The sequence below is a fragment of the Sylvia atricapilla genome, chromosome 23 (assembly GCF_009819655.1).
Source record: "Sylvia atricapilla isolate bSylAtr1 chromosome 23, bSylAtr1.pri, whole genome shotgun sequence".
Taxonomy (NCBI): domain Eukaryota; kingdom Metazoa; phylum Chordata; class Aves; order Passeriformes; family Sylviidae; genus Sylvia; species Sylvia atricapilla.
Window position 1 is genome coordinate 3,916,620 of NC_089162.1, and position 19,635 is coordinate 3,936,254.

A 19,635-nucleotide genomic window follows, 5' to 3' on the forward strand; every position below is an offset into this window, starting at 1 on the left:
TTTCTGGCCAAAAGTCACTTCTGGACTTCAGAAAGAGGAATATTGTTGGTGCTAAGATAACCAGATGAAACAGAAGTTTATTTTAATATTTCATAGATATGTCTGTCTGTTTCTATGTTTAAAAATGATCCAGCTGTGACAAGCCAGGAGCTGACTGGTCTGAAAGCTGCAATTGTCAGATCACTGATTTCAAAGAAAAAGAGCAGAGGAACTACATTTAAAGTGCTATAAACGCAAACAGTCAATTTATTAAACAAAATAGGTACAAGCAGAACCAATTCTAGCATTTAAAAATGATTAAATTCAAGCCAGTTGAGATTCCAGTGGGCTGGGAAATCAAGATGTGACGGTCACAGCTGAAAATAAACCAAATTCAGGCATTTTTTGGCCTTGATCCCTGAGATTTCCCCCAATACCTATAAGATATGAAGGTGTTTGAAAGCAGCTACAAGTTCCTTCTCCTTCTGGTGCCTGCTCCACAAAGATTCCAGGGATGGCAGTGGGGGCAAACCGGCTCCAGCCGGGGCCTGGGGCACAACCTCCTTCTCCTCTTGCTCTGGTTGCTTCATGATGAAAGTCTTTGGTCTTGGGATCTTCTTGGCATATTCCAGAGCCTAAAACCAGCAAAACTGAGGTAACTGAGTAAGAGAAAACCTTACAGGCCAATAATTCTAAGAATATTTAGGTGGGTTGAGTAAGATGTCTCTGAATTCCTGATCCTGGTTCTGACAGAATTCAATCCCAGATTTTTCAGTGGTGACTGCAACATGACCCAACCCAAAATCGGCTTCCTGACACCACATAAGCCACCTTAGACACTGAAGAAGTGTTTTTATTTTCAAAAATAAAGAGCAACACAAATCTACTAAACTCATAAACATTTTTTCCCCAGTCTCATTAAGCTCTTGCCCTCAGGCAGGGAGTTTTGCAGGTTAACAGGACAAGCTCAAGTTCTCCTGCATGATCCACTCAACCATCCAAATTAAAAAGGGAAATGGAACATGGGAGGCTGTTTTGGAGAGGGAATGGAAAGAGTTTTACAGAACTCCTGGAGCTGGCAGAGCCCTGCTTGAACCTGGGATGGGTTTTGGTGCCTGTTTGGGTCATGGATTTGGGAACACCTCGTGTCTCCAGTGGAAGCTGCATCACCTCGTGTTGCTGGTGAAGGATTCTCCTAAAGGAATCCAAACCCCTTTTTGACATCCAAACAATAATTTTTTTGTCTCTTAAGGGAATAAATATGGGATTAAATGCAAGGAACCGAGGAATTGTGACCCTGAACTCCCAGTTTTGGAGCCTGCAGTCCTCCCCTGGCACCCAGAAACACCCTGTGAGGGCAGCCAGCTCTTACCTTCTGTCTGGACACTGAAGCCACCTGGGGTTTTGCAGGCAGCCTCGGAACCACAGTGATATTTTTCATGTTATATTCCTTAATTTGCCTGGAATATTCCTTCTGCAGCTTTAGCTTCTCTTTCTGAGGAAAGCAGAAAAAGGGGACAGGAGTTCGATGGCTCATCAATGAAAGCCTTTTCTCACCAATATTCCATTTCCACCTCTGCTGCTGTTCAACCTGGCCTGGCCATCGATCCTCCCTCAGCACACAACAGGAGCCCCTGATAAATGGCACAGCTTTTTTTAGCTGCTTCTCCCTTTTAAGAGCTTTTCCCTGGGCTGGATGGAGGATGGAGCTCAGCAGAAACGTGGCAGGTCCATCTTTATTCCGAACGTCTCCGTTTCACCTCGGTGCAGCCAGATATTTTCTCGTGTTTACCCGACTTTTCCTTCCCCTTTGAACATTTGGTGGATCTTTACACTGGGAATGACAACTCAGCCACTCGAGTGGGTCATTTCCTGATGTGCAATTAGCCCTGATTCATTCCTATTTCTGGATTTAAGATTTATAGGATTAAAAACTATCCCCAGGACAGCTGTCTTTGTTTTTGTTTGAATTTTCCCATAAGGATCTCCAGCTAAAAGGATATAAAGTCCCAGCTAATCACAGATGATGATTTCTCTGCCACTCTCCCCTGCCTAAATTCACTTTTGGTTTACTCACTTTCTCTTTGATTGCTTCATAGTCAGGTCCAAGGCCTCCAAGCTTCATGCTCAGATTCATGTAGGGTTTGGAGCTACTCAGCTGAAAACCAAACAGCAAACAGATTTTCCCTGATGTGATTTCACAGAGAGAATAATTCAAGAAAGTCTTGCAGTGGAAGCCTCAGGATTTAATTTGCAATTTCAGTCCTACCCCCGGCACATCTCATTTTAAATGAGTGACCAACAGGACTGAGGTGATGGCAAAAGTCAAATGACACAGAATTTCTTTTGGATCCAGGGAAATTGTCAATTATCCCAATCACAAAGTGATATTTTCTTTCACAAAATGACCTTTTGTGAGTTTTATTTTGAAAGAGCTTAAAGCCACACATTAGACTGTGATTAGAATGAGACTCTAAAGAAATTCTCGTAAGGGAAACAGATAAAATTACCTGATTTTGGTGGCGAAAATCAGGGAAATGATGTTAGTGAGAATAACCTTTCCTTGTTCTTAAAGCTGCACTGGAAAATTGTCCACAGACAGTGGAAAAATCCACATTTTGCTGCCCAAAAAGCTTTACAAGTGCACAGTGAAGGCAGGAGTGGTGGGTGATGCCACTCCAGCACTTCAGGACATCACCCAAGACTCCAGTGCCTCCAGAACATTTTTATTCTCTTCCAAGGCCACTGGATTCTTTTTCAGAAGGGAATTATGTTTTAAAATCCTGTCAGTGAAGCTCACTGCGATCACCTCTGTGGCAATTCCAAGCACAGAGTAACGCAGGCACACCGATTTCTATATGGAAATAAAACGGGCATTTCTTCAAAACACAGGTTCAAGTTAAACGCAGAGAAATTATTTCTATGCACTAAATATCCTGTTTGAGGTTTCTTTGTGTCAGCTATCCCTGTTCTGACATGCCATAACTCACTAACTTTTAATTCGAGGCACAGTGAGGAGTTAATTTTGCTGTGTCCCACCAAACCAGGGTTTTCTCACTTCTTGCCGAGAGCATGAGTGCATTTGTTTACCAGGGAAAACTGGATTTCCCTGGGAGACACAACCAGTCTGATCCCCTGTGCATTCCTCACATGTGGAGCGTGAGAAACCTGCTGCAAACACAGCACAGGCAACAATGGTCTGATCAGAAAGGGAAGGAAATCTGCCCTTCAGCTTCCATCATAAGCCTAATTCTTCTTAGAGGCACTCAGGCAGCAATACCCAAACTGCCTCCTGGATGGAATAATTATTCCAGCTTAGTTTGTCTGCCCTGAGACTTGGAGCCAACTCCTCCAACGTTGGATTTGTCATGGGCAGCTTTCTGGGCTAAGTGGTGACACCAGCAAAAGTGGGCAGGCAGAGGAGACAGAGGGAGCTGAGTTTTAATCAGCACCATCAGGAGGTTTGGGATGATGTTTATGCCATTAGCTTTACAAATCCTCCAAGTTTGGGGTTGGAATCCCTTTTGGGAAGCAGGAATAAACGAGCATGAGCAGGATAATGGCTGGCTCACATCTGAGGCTGCCCCTGCTGCTCCACACAAACTGCCCGACCCAAAATGATTTTATCTGTGGATAAATGACAGCACAAACTCTGCTCTGTGTGTCCCTGGAGCTAAACCAGACTGATCCACGTGGATCCTTCTGCTCTTTGGCCTAAAATGATTCCAGTGTCTAAAATGATTTCAGTGTCTAAAATGATTTCAGTGTCTGTTTCTACCTCTGTTCCATGGTTTTTAACACTCTGCTGTGTGTCCAAGTGCTTTTGTAACAACAAAAGATTTCTCAGTCCCTATTTATATTTTTTAAAAAACACACAAAACAACCAAAACTTTGGATTATTATGAAAAAAAAAACCCAAAAAACCCAAAAAAAACCATTAAAGGGGGGAATAAAAAATGTTAAACCACCCAACCCACTTCTATTTTCTCACCTTCTTCCCGGCTTTGGCCTGGCTTTGCTTTTCCATTTGCAGGAGAGATCCTTCGGAGTTGCTTCGTCTCGTTGTCCTTGGATTTCCTTCAGCTCTTCCTTCATCCCCCTGTGAACCCCTGTGCCCCTGGGGCAGGGCAGGAGGGAACAAACCCCACAGCCACGTGCCAGCAAAATCATCTCGAAAATCAGAAACTGCCGGTTGGTGCTGCTGCTTCTTCTCTGTGAGATGGGAGGTGCTGCAAGAAGCTGTTGGTGGACTGGGAACAAAACGTGGAAAAAGCCTTAAAAAGGGAAGGGGAAAGAGTAAAAATCTTCATTTCCACAGAGCAGGGAGGTCAGGAAACAAGGTGAGTGTGGGATGTGGGAGCAGGGAGATGGGAAGATGAGCGTTTTGGAATAAATGACTTTGCTTGCACCCAAGTATATGGAAAATAAATGGGAAAAAAAAAAAAAAGCACAAATGGGGAAATTTCACTGGCTGAAGCCAAGGAAAGGTTTTGGATCAGGCCTGCTCAGTACTGATAGAATTATTTGTTTATGTGAAATAAAACCTTCATTTTTTTTAATCAAGACAGGTGAAATTCTACACAATGGAGGATTTTCCTGCTCTGTCCTTTAGGGACAGGACTGACCTTGGATATCCAACCTGTAATGCCAATTTTGCTACAAACTCTTAATTAATGCACAATGCCCTTTCCTATCTATATTTTAAACTTTCCCACCCAGCCTCCCAGAAGGAAACTTTCAATTGTGGAGAATTCCATACCTGGAGAACAGAACTGCTCTTCCCCAATGCCACAATTAAAAATCAGCTGCAATTAGCAGTGAATTATAATGACAGGTTTGTAGCAAAAATAACTGTATACTTTGGACTTTCAGGCATTTTCTTGTCCATTTCTTTTTTTTTCTGGTCATCACAGGGTTGTGATAATATTATTTGATCATTATTTTATCATGATAATTTTATTTTTTACTTAAATCCTTACCACCAGCTATTCTGATACCTGTTATCCTCATGGATGTGGTTTTTGAAATCTTGAAGTGGTGCTTCATCCTTCACCGCCCTTTCTTGAAAAATGGCATTAAAATCAGATGAAATATTCCCCAATTCTGGCTGTGCCTGGCCACTGCTGGTGTTATTTTTGGAAAACTGCTGCCCAGGGATGGCATTGCCTGAGTGCTGCTGTGGAATTCCAGCTGCAGAGTCATGCTGGTATTTCCCGTTCTCTTTACTGGGATCCTCTGGATTTAAAACCTCTGCTGGGTAAAAATTCTGGAATATTGGGAGGAAATGATAGGTAGATGCAGCGAGGATTGAATCTGGGAAGTTATTGAAGCCACTCTGGGATTTTCCTGCTGGGTCAGGGCCAAGAGAAGAACTCGGATTCAGATATCCCTGCGGTGCTGAGCTGGGATCCTGAAATCCTGGGATTTGCTGGTGACTCTGGAGCCAAGGCTTTGCTTCTGCTGCTCCTCCTGCAGGTTCTTGGCCACCATCCCTTGGGAAAACTCCTCCACTGAGAGTCTGGCCGGATTCTGTTTGATTCCTCTGGAGGGACTTGTGCTGCTCCTGAAAGAAGTTACCAACAGCTGGGTGAAATTCACGGTGGATAGTCCAGATATTCATTTAGAGGTTTGTCACTCACATCAAAATCTCTCTGTGCTGCTTGGATCTAACCCTGCTCGTGGATTTAACCCAAAATTCAAATAAGGGATCCTCAGTCCAGAACAGAAGCAGAGATTTTATCCAGGTGCTGCATAATGAATAATTCTGCATCAAAACTTTGCTTAATGGCCTGAGGCAAATTCTGCAGCGTTGGACTTTAAAATCAGGCCCTTGCAGATGCAAACCGGGTGTGGTAAATGTGGATTGAGGGAGTTTTATCTGCATGAGGTGCAAAAATGATGCCCTAAAGTGCACAGATCTAGCCCTGTGGATAAGTGATACCCTCTCTGGAAATCACCTGGTAAAAATCCTCCAAAAATCAAACCAGTCCTTGCTTTTTATGTGCCGATTTTCAGGGGAAAATGGCTTTGTACACACTATTAGACTGGCCTGATGCCCATCACATAAATAATCTTATTTCTAAACCAAGCACTCCTCCCTGCCAAACACAACCCAGAATTCAAGGATTCAAGCACGCCAGGACTGCTGTTTAGAGCCAAACCACCCCACACTCAACCTGAACTTCATTTCAATCTATCCCCAATTACAGCATCAGGTGCTGCCCACTCGGAGCAAAGACTCGGATTTCCTTGCAGGGAACCCACAAATCCATTCCCAGCCCATTAAATCTCTGCCAGGGCTGAAATCCTCCTCCCCATCCTCTCTCCTCTCTGGGGTTCTTTTGTGAGCAACCCTCGCATCAGCACGTGGCAAATGCACTCCAAGCACTGATTAATGTGAGGTGTGAGATCCACACAGTTCCGGGAGGTTTTGGGAAAAAGCTTTAACCCTGGGAATCAAACCACGGATTAATGTGAGGTGTGAGATCCACACAGTTCCAGGAGGTTTTGGGAAAAAGCTTTAACCCTGGGAATCAAACCACTGATTAATGTAAGGTGTGAGATCCACACAGTTCTGGGAGGTTTTGGGAAAAAGCTTTAGCCCTGGCTCCTGCAGTTTCATGTCCTGGCACACTGAGGAATTATCTATTCTGGCTGCTCCCAGTTTGGCTGCTGCCAAAATCGTTCTCTATTTAGGGGACGATTTGGTCGATAATCTAAAATCAAATCATGGTTTGGGAGTTACCCAGTTGCTCTCTGCGCACTGCAAGGATTTGAAGTGGTCCAGGAATTGTTTAAATTCTGGAGTTTAAAGAGTGGGAGCTGCACTGCTGTAAAATATAACCAGAATTTTGTGGTGCTGTTCATTGGGAGAGATTTGCTTTCTGCCTGGAACTTCACAATTAAGATTTTTATTTATTTATTCATTTATTTATTTGATTGCTTAAATGAGGAAACTTTGGGCTGCTCCCTGTTTGGTTGCTGCCAAAATTATTCTCTATTTTGGAGATGATGTAGTTGATAATCTAAAATTACAAACTAGTACGTGGTTGTGTTTGATGGTTTGGGAGAATTCTGAGGCAGAACTTCACTATTTCTACCTGATTTCTCCACGAAAATTAAGGGGGAGTTAATTAATTACCCTAAACCAGAAAAGCAACCAAATAATCTCCAAAATAAGTTGTGCCTCAGAATTCTCCCAAATCATCAAACATGACAATCTACTAGTTTGTAATTTTAGATTATCAACTAAATAATCTCTAAATAGACAACGATAGATTCTGTGAGATGAGAATTTATTTGCATTTTGCTTTAAATTTATTCAGAACACAGAGCAGACACATTAAATTACGGTGCTGATGTATTGATCTATATTTAAGGATTTATTGTCAGCAATAGTTACCTTAAAAGCAACAAGATGACAGTTATAGCCAATCAAATTCAGTGCTTTCATAAATATATTTCAACTATGAAATTCTACTGAATTTCAATTATTAAATTCTCTCCAAAAGGAACCTTGAGCTGCTGTCCTTTTGGGTACCATTTGTCTTTAAGCTTCATTTTCCCAGCCTGGAATATTGGCACATTCTGGAGGGATTCTTCATCACCTGGTGTAGGATCTGTGACCCAAAAACCAGGAATGTTCACGGTCACAGCAATCAGGTGAAGGGATTTTAAAATCTTGGAGGGGGGGAAAATAATGAGAAATAATTTGTGGCCTGTTAAAATGAGAATAAAAACGCTGAAGTTTGGCATTACGGAATGGACGTCAAGGAGAGAAATGGTTAAAGGAGAAAAAGCAGCAGAACCCAATTAATGGCAGGGAGGATTCCTCCTACTTTTAAGAGGAAGAAAAGGAAGGAAAATTGCAGGAAGTGTGCAGCACAGAAACTCTCAAATGCCCGGGCTCCTCCATTTCCATGAGAGCCACTGGATGCACCTAATAACAGCAAAATAAGCAGAAACCATCCCTGGCCAGGCAATCACACACATCCCGGGCCTCAGCAGGAGAGGCTTGCAGGAAAAGCTGGCAAAACACAATAATGGGGGTGAAAAGCTCAGGAGGAGCTGCAGAAACGAAGCGTGGAGTGCACAGAGCCTGGCAAGACGAGCTCTGCCTTCACACAGCCTCAGCTGCGGCATGACCACGGCTGCAGATGGATCCGCAGCAAGGTTTTGAGGGTGGCATTGCACCAAGCCAAGTGACACCCTGGTAAATATTGCAATAATTAAATATTTTTCTTGAAATAACCTTTCTTTACATCTATAAAACTGTAGGAAATCCAATTTTTAACTTTTTGAAAATTTTATTTATATATATATATATATTTTTTTTGTTCCAAACTGTCCTGCTGGGTATTTTAGTTGGTGAAGTGTGCTGGGCAGTGTCACTGTGACAGGAATCTCTGCTCTCCTGCAGAGTGGTCCCACAGAACTGGGGAAGATATTTATGACCAAGAGATCATTATATTTATGAGAAGATATTTATGACCAAGAAATCATTTTATTTATGAGAAGATATTTACCACCCAGAGAATTATCCACTGCAAATCATCAGTGGGAAGAAAATGTGGGAAGCTGAACCTCTCACTTGGGGGGAAAAGAGATTAGGACAGCCAAGAAAAGGTGGGCAGGGTTTATTACTGAGTTTATGGGTGAGCTCATGGCTCCAAATTCAACGTAAATCCTTGGGGGAAAAAAAAATCATGAGGAAATTAAAAAATACCGTGGAGGTTTTCCTGAGCTGTGGACAGCCACAGCTTTGCAGTGAATAAGATCTTTTTGGTGGAACCAACTGACTGAGAGCATTGATGGAGTGCTGGGCAGGTAAAACATACTTCTACATTATCTCTTTGAAAGAGGAACAGGACACAACCTCTGCCAGCATTTTTTTTCCCCTTTTTTTCTTTTTCTTTTTTTTTTTTTTTTTGTGAACCATTCTATTAATACCAATCAAATTGAGCAAATGATCAAATGAAATTGCATTTTGAGAATCATAAGCTGTGTAATGCCTATTCTGTTAAATTGAGGCCCATAATTGCTTCTCCACTGAAAAAGATACAACAAAGGCAGCAATCATGGCATGTCATTATCCCAGACTGGCAAACCAGCCTTTGCAGGGAGGACTTCAAAGCCTTGTGGTTCTCGAATTGCATTTGGCTGCTATTGTTGAAGCCCGGGCAATCTTGATTAGGTGTTTACACCGAGGGAAGGCTCAGTGCACACACAGTCTGAGTGCCTTGCTCTAGAGCCATTAAAAAATTGTACATTATGTTCCTGGCTTTGAAGTAAGGGGCTTGGAGGTAGGAAAGCAACTCGGATGGAGCACAGCTGAGCTAGATTGGGCCACTGCTTCTGCTTCTGCCTCTCTCTCTCTCTCTCAAAGAAACTCATCATGGGGTTCTTTAAGAATCAGGCAGCGCTGCAAAGAACTTGATGCTGCATAAGATGCTATAGAAATGGGTGAATGTGCAGATCAGCGCGGGTTTGTGGTACCTCCAGCACAGAGAAAAATCTGTAAGCTGTAAATGTAAACCTTGCAGAACGAGGCTGGAAATGTTTTAACTCGTGTTACGTCGGCTGTTGGGGAAGATGAAGCAGGGAAACCTTATAAATATGATTGCTTAGCAAAAGATTCTGAAAATATGAAACCTATAATGGAAACAGAAATGAAAGCTGACTTTGAGGTGTAGGATACTGAGTCTTAGTTGCTATATAACCTGAAAACAATGGTCTGGCTGAAGGAGAATCCCTTTGGATTGAACAATCCCTTTCTGCTGGCTCAGGGATCCAAAGGTCAATGGAGCAAAACAGAAAAGTCTAAACAGTAGCTTTTAGAGTTTAAAATATAACCCAGTATGGCAATATAGTAGTTCTTATAGGCTGGATGTAGATTCTGTAGGATTTTGTGTCTTGTATTGATTGGCCACTGTAAATTAGAATATTCATCACAAAAGGAGATATAATGGATATAATGGATTGTAACAAGGACCTGTCTTTTCCCCCCTACTCTTGCTCTCTCCTGCTCTCTCCCCCTGCCCTTTGCTCTCTCTCTCCCTTCTCTCTCAGCTCTCCCTCTGCTGTTCTCTCTCCCTCTCTCTTTGGGACTCCCCTCCAGCCCAGGCTGGTGGCTGAAGGCAAGGCCCTTTTACCCACGGCCCTGCAATAAACCCACGTGTTCTGGAATATCTCAGGTCGGCAGAATTCCTTGTCCCTGCCATCCTGGGATGCTCCTGCAGTCAGCTGTGCACAAAGTCCTGCCCTCAAAGCAAACACGATTTCATTGCCACAACCCCCGGCAATGAAATCTGGAGCCGGCAGTGATCAGATCAATAAATTCAGCTTCCAGCCCCTGCAAAGCTCCGATTAATCAGTTTAGGAAAGCACAGTTTGATTGGTGACATGTGGCTCATTTGTTTCTTCACACACTTGGTGGTTTTGCACTTTGGGTTGAGTTTTCCAGGTGAGGTGACCGAAGCTGGCTCCTGGACCATCACTGGTCCCCTCAGGACCTTTTTTCACCTCTTCCAACACAACTGAGCCATGGGTATCTTGGTGAGGAAGCAGTAAATTAATGGTAAATTAACAGTAAATCAATCAGTGACTTCTGCCTGCCCTGCAGCAGATCCAGAGGAGGCTGACAGCAGCTGGTGAGGCAGCTCATGGAATCACAGAATTATGGAAGGGACCTTAGAGCTCACCTTGTCCCAGCCCCTGCCACGGGCAGGGACACCCTCCACTACCCCAGGCTGCTCCAAGCCTTGTCCTGGAACACTTCCAGGGATGGGATGTTCACAACTTCCCTGGACAACCAGCAGTTGCAGCTGTATTAACGTGTCTAGGTTAGGAGCACACCTTCCTACACACCTTCAGTGTCACCTCTCTTGTCCCCACGGCCACTTCAGCAAGATAATCTTATCCCCCATCCCTGATTTTAACAGATTCCTTTTCCTATTCCACAGTTTTGAAGAGTGTCTGCACAATGAAGTCCTGATCCCTGGCTCCACTTAGACAGGGAAGATTTCCAGAATTCCCTGAATAGCAAACATAATCATATCAACATAGCTCTAATTAGCATCCATCTACACTCATTATTTTTACCATCATCCAAATTAGAACTGAAAAAAACCCAAGTGCTCTTAATAGCTCTACTAGAAAAAAAAAATAAAAATCCTGTCCATCATTCCTGCCTCTGGAATGAAGTCAGAAAATTCCCTCTAATGTTGTGTCAACTCTTCATTAGCCTTGGCAGAGGTGTCACTTGAAGCACAAGGTCCCTGGAGCTTTCCAAGGGAAGAATTTTCTGTGTGGAGTGATTCAGTGACACCCCTTCCCATTAAGTCTAAGCAGCAAGGAAAAGCAATAAACTCGTTTCTAATGGTTCATTAAGAACTGTAATTACATTTCCACTCGAACCTTGCCACAACTCGGCTGTGACTGTGCGCTCAGTCAGGACTTCCAGACACAGCTGCTGATGTCCACCATCAAATGTGGGATCCTGACAGGTTTGGGACATCAGCCCATGGAAAACTCATGGAGATAAAGGCCAAGCACGGTCCAGAGGAAACCCTGGAGCTGCTGCAGGGCTGGAGCCCCTCTGGAGCCAGGCTGGAGAGCTGGGGGTGCTCCATGGAGAGGAGAAGCTCCAGGGAGAGCTCCGAGCCCTGCCAGGGCCTGAAGGGGCTCCAGGAGAGGGACTGGGGACAAGGGCTGCAGGGACAGGACACAGGGAATGGCTTCCCAGTGCCATGGGGCAGGGCTGGGTGGGCTCTGGGGCAGGAATTGTTCCCTGCAGGGTGAGCAGGGCTGGCACAGGGTGCCCAGAGCAGCTGGATCCCTGCAGTGCCCAAGGCCAGGCTGGACACTGGCGTTTGGAACACCCCGGGATGGTGGGAGCTGCTCCTGCCCACGGCACTGGACGAGCTTCAAGGTTCCTTGAAATCAACTTTGCATTTGTCCCATTGAGAAGAATCTGGAATAAGGCATCAGCAGAGAGAGTCATTATCAAACTCATGTTGGCCAAGCAGAAAAAACGAGAGGCAGCACAAAAAGAGCCACTGATAAGAGTCAGTGCAGGTGATAGGAAAGAAGACAGAATTTCCTCAGTGTCAAGATTAAAAAGTATTGTGAGATCTGAGACACCTTCCTGGCCATCACTGGGCTTGGGAGTAACTGGAGATTTGTCAATTATTCCATGAAAGATGAACAAGATTCCCCCTGGAAATCCAAAGTTGTCACTCTCATGATGGATTTCAAATCTGCTCCTCTCCCCTGCAAAGCGGAGGGTTTCCCACCAGACAGACCTCATCTACAGAAATTAGGGAATTTTTACATTTACCCACCTGCCCTTGGAGAACTTGCTGCTTTTTATTGTGCAGCTCAAGATAGGAATTCATCTTCCCTGACTGTAACCCCAAAGTCTGCTTGTTCTTTCTCACAAAGTCTTTTTTTGCTCTTTGGGGTGGATCCCGTTGATTCTGAGCAGGAAAAACACGACCAGGATTAACTTTGGAATGAAATCCATCTGCAGGTTCCTTTCTTTTGGCTTGTGGCCCAACAGGTTCGTTGCTGGCCACATTTGCTCCATAAAAGCTGAATAATTCTGGAGAAAATTCTGGGAGTGAATCCTGGCTCTTTTTCTCCTGGTGGTTATTTTCTGAGGAGCCATCAGAATGGAGATGAAACGAATCCAGTGAGAAGTCCCCACTGCTTCCTCCAGAAATTTGGGATGCTTCCTCTGCCTTTAAAAGTTCTGCTCCCTTTATTGTACTTTTCCAACGAGGATTGTACCTCAGGCTGGAATATTTGTCCACAGGAAGTTTTTTCCTAATTAAAAAACAAAAACAAAACAAAACAAACAAAGAATTATTTCTGCATAAATTGTACAAATTCGGTGTTATTTCAGGGTGCAAACAGAGAACCTGCTGTGGCCAAATGAATTATTTCAAATGGATTATTCAGTACGGGATCAGGATCAGAACAGTTCTATCAAAGGGTTTTTAGTAGAAAATTTAGGCAGAGCTTCCTCTTCACTTCCAACTTTCATCATTAGTGAATGATAAATTGGTCTAACACTCAGATCACAGTGGAATACAATCATTATCCTCAATCTGGCACAGAAATTTTTAAATCCTAGTAGAATCAGCTAAAAAGTGAAATGATAAATTGCATTGTTCTCTTGCCCCCTTAAAAATTATTTCATCTACAAAAGGCAGTTTGTGTTGTTCCTTCTTCAAAGGCTCTGCTGAGGGAAATAAAAGTGAAATTCCTGGTAAAATCAGTTTTTCAAGTGTCCTTTTGAGACTGTCCAAGCAAGATTAGCCTCCAGCTCTGTGTTCTTATTTTCTCCCCTCACTCCTATGAAACATCATGATGCTTTGATTAAAAAAACCTCCTTCTATAAAAGATTTAAAATCACTTTTTATTAAAAAAACAGTCGGTGATTAGATAAGAGTAGAAAAACCTAAGTGAAAAATCTTTGTGTTTGATAATTTTTTTAACAAGAAGCCAAACTCTTGCTCTGAGTTACATCTGTCATAAAGCAAAGCCAGATGTTCTGCCTTAAAAAAAAGTCCACAATTGATCCAATTTCTGATTTAAGATCTGATCCAGTGGGAGGAAAACCAACTGCAGGAGTCAAATCCATCCAAACAGGCCTCCAGGAGATGTGCAGGCAGTGGCAGGAGGAAGGGATGGGGGAGAAAAAAAGCTTTTAACACCATTTTTTCTTCAGTACAGCCCTGGTTTTTTTTTGGTGACTGTGCCAGAGGGACATTTACAGGCACCGAAACCTGGTTGATTCTTCAGCTCCTGTTAAAGAGATCCAACCTGGGGCCTAGTGAATGATATTCACATTTCCACAAATCATTTATTCACCCTTTCTCAACAGAGTTTCACACCTCTGCCTCTATTTCAAGTGGCACCTAATACCAAAATAGGATTGTTGTAGACAACTGTGTGTCTATAACATTTTGTTTGCCTATAACATTTTATTTTGGTCTGCAACAATTGATTGTTAAAGACAATAGTTTGTCCATAACGTTTTGTTTGTCTGTAACATTTTGTTTGGTCTACAACACTTGATTGTTAAAGACAGTAGTTTGTCTATAACATTTTGTTTGTCTGTAACATTTTGTTCGTCTGCAACATTTTGTTTGTCTATAACTTCTTTTTATTTTTGGTCTATAACACTTGATTGTTAAAGACAACAGTTTGTCCATCACATTTTGTCTATAACTTTTTTTAAATTTTTTTTTTTGTCTATAACAATTGATTTTTTTTTTTTTTTTGTTAAAGACAATAGTTTCTTTGCTCTCCAGATGAGCACGGGTGCCACGGTCTCCTGGAGCAGATTTCCACTAGAGAAAACACCTTTATTCCCAGCTGGAAGGGGGCTGCAGGTAAACAGCACGAGGTGAGGCTGCTCTGAAGTGAGTACAGAAATATGTGAGCTAATTGCAATGATTGAAATGGCAGAGGATAATGCTAAAGAGCCCCTTTGTGCTGAAATGTGTGCACAGGACCCAATTGTGGGACTCAGCCCAGGTCACTGCACGGGGACAAAATGAGTGTGAAGAGCTCCTTCATCCCTAAACATCCCCAGACACAAAGGGCACCTTTTATTCCTGCCCCCAGCTCCACGGGGAGGTTGGATGGACTCTGTGCTCCTCAACAAAAGTGTGGTGGAGGCAGACAACAGCTGCAGCATTTCCTCTTCAAATTCCGAGGTTGGTAATGGATGTAGAGAGGGGGTTTCATATGTATGTGCTGTGATATTTGCTCTGCTTAATGGACTGCACTGGAGTACTTACTGGGCTAAGTTCAAACAAAATAAAATCAAATTTCCATTTAATGAAGAGCCTCACATTCAGCACAGTATTCAGTCCAAAAAAATTACTAAAAATTAGAGCATGTTTCTAGTACAATTAACATCATTTGCACTCACAATAAAATATTCAATAACTGGCCATTTTGCTTGTTGAGGAGGTGAATAAAAGCATGCTATTAATCATTTAGCCTTCATTTGTTTGTCATTTTATTTTAAGTAGACTATTAAATTGAAACTGCACATTGTTATTACTTCGGGTTTAATGTAATCCCTTTAAACTCGAGAATTATTCCCAATTTATCCAGGGTTAAACCTTCCATGCAGATGCCAGGATATTCAATTTTATTTGATGCACCCAGTTAATGCTTTCTGAAGGATGTTTAAATGTGGCCTTGAGGAACACCAGGTTAAAAGTGTCAGAATTATTCTGCTCCACTGAAGTTTTTCCTTACCTTCCATTGCCATAAATGTTTTGTCTTCCTTTCTTATTCGTGTCACACTCAGCTCCTTCCTCACCAGAGCTCATCTCCTCCAAGCTGTCCTCTTCCAAGCTGTCACCTTCCAGGATGTCACCTGCATCCTGCCCTGTCACCTCCTGATTTTCCAGGATTCTCTGCTGCTCCTGCCTCTCCTTTTCCAGGCTCTTGGAGTTGGATTCCTGGGAATCCTCCAGGCTGGAGGCAGAGCTCCCTGCCCTTTCCCAGCTGGCAGGTTGGAAAACGGGTGGCACGAGGACTTTTGGAGAGACAAGGATGTTATTCCTGGTGTGAGTGTGTGGGGAAGAGACCAAAATGTATTCCATGTTTGGAGGATTCATCCCATGGTTTGCACTGATGGCTCACAGCAGCCCTGTCTTTGGAGAACACATAAAAAAACCACATTGTAATAATATTTGAAAGCGGCATTTTTGGGGCTATCATTGGTTCAGGCTCAGAACTTGACCTTTTATTGGTCAAACAATTCTTTATTTTCATCTGATTTTCCTTTAGGCAATAATGTCAAGGTCTCTACATATCAAATACAAGATTCATTGCTATGAAATCTCAACTACTAGTGGTAATAAATTATGCAAAACCAGCTTGTGACAAAGAAAATGGAGCTGAGACAAAGCATCTCTTACCTGTTAACTTCTGAGAGTTAAAATTAATTTTGTTTGTTTTCTTCACTCAACTTTATACCCTCTGGACATGTAAAATCAGCAAGAAGGTGTGACAGGGAGCACAGTGAGAACTGGAGCACTTTCCAAATGAGGATGAGAGATTCTTTACACTCGGCTGATGTGCTCAGAAGTCGTTTGCACTGCCAGGTATTTGTGTGGCAGGAAGGAAAAGGAGTGTGCTGTGCTGAAATGTGCGTTAGTCACAGCACACCCTGGGGACCAGCACGGTCAGAGGTGCACAGGCAGCGCTGCTTCAGTACCTGGGGATAAATGATTTGGGGTATTTTAGTCCTGCTGGTCATGGCCAAGTTCACTCTGGCACTTGGACAGTCCCCTGTGTCCCCATGTCCCATCAGTGAGCGTGGCAGGGCCTTGGAGGGGCAGGGAAGGTGGAATCTCCTGGCCTGGAGCAGGACCTCAGCCCAGAGAGGAAAGCCACCGTGTGTCCTGTCCCCAAGTCTCCCCTGTCCCCAGCTCCCTGTCCCGGCCTCCTCTCACCCCCAGGCCCCTCTCCTGTGTCCCTTCTTCCATGTCCCTCACCCAGTCCTATGTCCCCTGTCCCCGGTGTCCTCACCCACTCCCAAACCCACACTCTCTGTTCCCATACCCGGTGTCCTGTCCCCTGCTCCCTATCCCTGATCTCCTGTCCTGGTCCCCATTCCCTGGTCCCCTGTCCCCTCTCCCATTTCCCCCGTCCCTGTCTCCTCTCTCATGTCCCAGTTCCCTGTCCCCTTTCCCTCACTCCCTGTCCTTGTCCCCTCTCCGTGTTCCCTCTCCCATGTCCTCTGTCCCAGTCCCCTTCATCCCAGTCCCCTGTCCCTGGTCCTGTCATCCTCGGTCCCCTCTTCCATGTCCCCTTACCCAGTCCCCTGTCCCTGATCCCCTCTCCACTGTCCCTTCTCCCAGCCCCACATCCCCCGGTGCCTTGTCCCGTGTCCCATGTCCCTGTCCCCTCTCCCATGTCCCCATCCCTGTCCAGTGTCCCTGTCCCTCTCACCCCGCTGTTCCCGGCCCATTCCCAGGCCTGTGTCCCTGTCTCTGTCCCGTCTCCCTGTCCCATGTCCCCTGTCCCTGCTCCCTGCTGTTCCCATGACCCTGTCCCTGTTCCCGTGTCCCTGTCCTGTGTCCCTGTGCTCTCACCCTGCTTTTCCCCTGTCCCATGTCCATATCCCGTGTGCCTGTCCCTGTTCCCATGTCCCTGTCCCATGTCCCTATCCCGTGTCTCTATTCCCGTGTCCCTGTCCAGTGTCCCTGTCCCTCTCACCCCGCTGTTCCCGGCCCATTCCCAGGCCTGTGTCCCAGTCTCTGTCCCGTCTCCCTGTCCCATGTCCCCTGTCCTTTTTGATCTCACCCTGCTGTTCCCATGACCCTGTCCCTGTTCCTGTGTCCCTGTCCTGTGTCCCTGTGCTCTCACCCTGCTGTTCCTCTGTCCCATGTCCTTATCCCGTCCCTGTTCCCATGTCCCTGTCCTGTGTCCCTATCCCGTGCCCCTATTCCCGTGTCCCTGTCCTGTGTCCCTGTTACTCTCACCCCGTTGTTCTCATGTCCTTGTCTCTATCCCGTGTCCCCGTCCCATGTCATGTCCCATGTCTCTGCCCCATCCCGTGTCCCTGTTCCCATGTCCCTAACCCGTGTCCCTGTCGCTGTCCTGTGTCCCCATCCCGTGTCCCGTGTCCCTATCCCGTGCCCCTATTCCCGTGTCCCTGTCCTGTGTCCCTGTCGCTCTCACCCCGTTGTTCCCGTGTCCTTGTCTCTATCCCGTGTCCTCATCCCATGTCATGTCCCATGTCTCTGCCCCATCCCGTGTCCCTGTTCCCATGTCCCTAACCCGTGTCCCTGTCGCTGTCCTGTGTCCCCATCCCGTGTCCCGTGTCCCTATCCCGTGCCCCTATTCCCGTGTCCCTGTCCTGTGTCCCTGTCGCTCTCACCCCGTTGTTCCCGTGTCCTTGTCTCTATCCCGTGTCCTCATCCCATGTCCCTGTTCCCGTGTCCCTGTGGCTCTCATCCGGCTGTTCCCGTGTCCCTGTTCCCATGTCCCTGTCTCTATCCTGTGTCCTTATCCCGTGTCCCTGTCTCTATCCCATGTCCCTGTTCTCATGCTCCTGTCCCTATCGCTGGTCCCTGTTGCTGTCTCGTGTCCCTGTCCCTATCCCGTGTCCCGTGTCCTAGTCCCGTGTCCCAGTTCCCGTGTCCCTGTCCCTGTGTCCCAGTCCCGTGTTCCAGTCCCGTGTCCCAGTCCCGTGTCCCAGTCCCTATCCCGTGTCCCTGTTGCTGTCTCGTGTCCCTATCCCGTGTCCCTGTCCCCGTGTCCCAGTCCTGTGTCCCAGTCCCCGGTCCCATGTCCCGGTCCCTGTCCCGTGTCCCTATCCCGTGTCCCTGTGTCCCAGTCCCGTGTCCCTATCCCATGTCCCGTCTCCCATTCCCGTGTCCCGTGTCCCTGTCCCCATTCCGTGTCCCAGTCCCCATCCCGTGTCCCTATCCCATGTCCCGTGTCCCTGTCCCTGTCCCGTGTCCCCTGGCTCTCACCCCGCCGCCCGGGCCCATTCCCGGCCCGTTCCCGTTCCGTTCCCGGCTGTTCCCGGCTGTTCCCAGCCCGTTCCCGTTCCGTTCCCGCTCCGTTCCCGTTCCGTTCCCGGCTGTTCCCAGCCCGTTCCCGGCTGTTCCCGCTCCGTTCCCGGCCGTGCCGCCCCGTTGCCCCGGTAACCGCAGTACCCCGCAGGACGCGGCCGCTGCCATGGGGCGGGGGGGGCGCGGGTCCCCCCGGCACCGGGCGCCGTGGTACGGCCGGGGACAGCCGCTGGGCGCCCACGGAGGGAATGATTCCCGCTGAAATACGGGTTTATTCCCACTGAAATACGGGTTTATTGCCACTGAAATACGGGTTTATTCCCGCTGAAATACGGGTTTATTGCCACTGAAATACGGGTTTATTCCCGCTGAAATACGGGTTTATTGCCACTGAAACACGGATTTATTCCCACTGAAATATGGGTTTATTCCCATTGAAATATGGGTTTATTCCCATTGAAATATGGGTTTATTCCCATTGAAATATGGAATGATTCCCACTGAAATATGGAATGATTCCCACTGAAATATGGGTTTATTCCCACTGAAATACGGGTTTATTCCCACTGAAATATGGAATGATTCCCACTGAAATATGGAATGATTCCCACTGAAATACGGGTTTATTCCCACTGAAATACGGGTTTATTCCCACTGAAATACGGGTTTATTCCCACTGAAATATGGGTTTATTCCCATTGAAACACGGATTTATTCCCATTGAAATACAAGTTTATTGCCATTGAAATATGGATTTATTCCCATTGAAATATGGATTTATTCCCATTGAAATACGGGTTTATTCCCACTGAAATACGGGTTGATTCCCGTTGAAATACGGGTTTATTCCCATTGAAATACGGGTTTATTCCCATTGAAATGTGGAATGATTCCCATTGAAATGTGGATTTATTCCCATTGAAATACGGGTTTATTCCCATTGAAATACGGGTTTATTCCCACTGAAATACAGGTTTATTCCCACTAAAATACGGGTTTGTTCCCACTGAAATACGGGTTTATTCCCATTGAAATACGGGTTTATTCCCATTGAAATGTGGAATGATTCCCATTGAAATACGGATTTATTCCCATTGAAGTA

The 19,635-nt window shown here is 45.4% G+C and overlaps 2 protein-coding genes across 2 annotated transcripts in view; one reads left to right on the plus strand and one right to left on the minus strand.

Moving 5' to 3' along the window:
• Positions 1–19,635, plus strand: part of HSPA8 (heat shock protein family A (Hsp70) member 8) — a 193,448-nt gene that overhangs the window by 21,175 nt on the left and 152,638 nt on the right. The gene's annotated exons all lie outside the window — the stretch shown is intronic.
• Positions 417–15,623, minus strand: JHY (junctional cadherin complex regulator). The gene is made up of 8 exons (XM_066334684.1): positions 15,259–15,623; positions 12,317–12,804; positions 7,495–7,598; positions 4,977–5,542; positions 3,971–4,229; positions 2,057–2,137; positions 1,352–1,474; positions 417–614 (listed from the first exon to the last, which is right to left on the minus strand). Exons 1-8 carry the CDS (start codon positions 15,621–15,623, stop codon positions 417–419), a joined length of 2,184 nt encoding a protein of 727 aa, XP_066190781.1.